The 1,342-nt window shown below is 32.7% G+C and overlaps 1 protein-coding gene across 1 annotated transcript; it reads left to right on the forward strand.

Annotated features, from left to right (window-relative positions):
* Positions 1-712: 712 nt before the first annotated feature.
* Positions 713-1,210, forward strand: HELRODRAFT_184729 (hypothetical protein; the record flags this gene model as incomplete). The annotated part of the gene is made up of 1 exon (XM_009020689.1): positions 713-1,210. The coding sequence occupies one exon, from the start codon at positions 713-715 to the stop codon at positions 1,208-1,210; it is 498 nt and encodes a 165-aa protein (XP_009018937.1).
* Between the last annotated feature and the right edge of the window lie 132 nt (positions 1,211-1,342).

Genomic DNA, 1,342 nt, shown 5'->3' on the forward strand with positions numbered 1-1,342 from the left:
CCTGCCGACAACATCATCATCATCATCATCGCTCTCACCAGCATCATCATCTGAAAACCAGGTTTCTATATTTAAGTTGGCAACTGCAAATTTAACTTCAGACAGAACATTGATCATGACTTCAACAACAACAACAACAACAACAACACCAACATCAACAACTACAGCATCAATAACAACATCAACAACAACAACATCAAGAAAAAGAAGAACAACAAAATCAACAACAACATCAACAACAACAACATCAATATATTTGCCATCAACGATTTTATTAGTAACTGCATCGCCAGCAACATCAACAACAACATCGTCATCAACTACATCAAAACGCACATCAACAAAATATCCATCAACTTCATTGCCATCAATCGCATCAAAAAAACCGACATATTTTAAAACATCATCATCAAAATCGTCAACAACAACAACAGCAACAACATCATTATCATCATTATCAACAACATCAAAAACAACATCATTATCAACAACAACAACATTAAAAACATCATCAACAACAACAACATCAACAACAACATCAATAACAACAACAACAAAAATAACATCAACATTCCGCATAATATTAACGACTGAAATAAATAATCTTTTTGCAAGTAAAAATGAATTTGACACGAATGCAACTACAAAGACCAACAACAGGAACAACAAAAACATTAACAACAACAACAACAACAACACAAACAATGATATCATGAATAACGAAGACCTCACCAGAAATAACAACAACTGTTGCGACAACATCAACTGCAGTCGTGAAAACATGAAGGATGGTATTAAAAACGACAAAACTGAAAGCAGCAACACCACTACCACTACCAGTAACCACATCAGCAGTAGCTACAACAGCCACAACAACAACAACAACAATATCAACAACAATGATTCCATTTCTAATCTCATCTACACTGACTCCGCTCACAAAGAGACAACATTCAAACGTAAAAGGAGTAATAATAATAATAACAAAAACAACAACAAAAACATTAACAACTACAACAACAACATCAATAACATCAACAAAGACATCATCAAAGCCATCAACAACAACAACATCAACAACAGCAACATCAACAGCAACATCAACATCAACAAAAACATCAACAACAACAACATCAACAACATCAACAAAGACATCAACAAAATCGCCAAAAACAATAATAATGACATCATCAACAACATAAAAAGTTAGATATTTTTCGTCCTTCCTTCTTTGATTTTCAACTAATAAAAAATAGAAAAGATTTGTAAACGATGAAAGTGAATGAACAAATGATGAAATAAATAATCAAATGAACGAATGAACAAACAAACGAACGAACGA

This window comes from Helobdella robusta (assembly GCF_000326865.2).
Source record: "Helobdella robusta unplaced genomic scaffold HELROscaffold_2827, whole genome shotgun sequence".
NCBI classification, from domain to species: Eukaryota; Metazoa; Annelida; class Clitellata; order Rhynchobdellida; family Glossiphoniidae; genus Helobdella; species Helobdella robusta.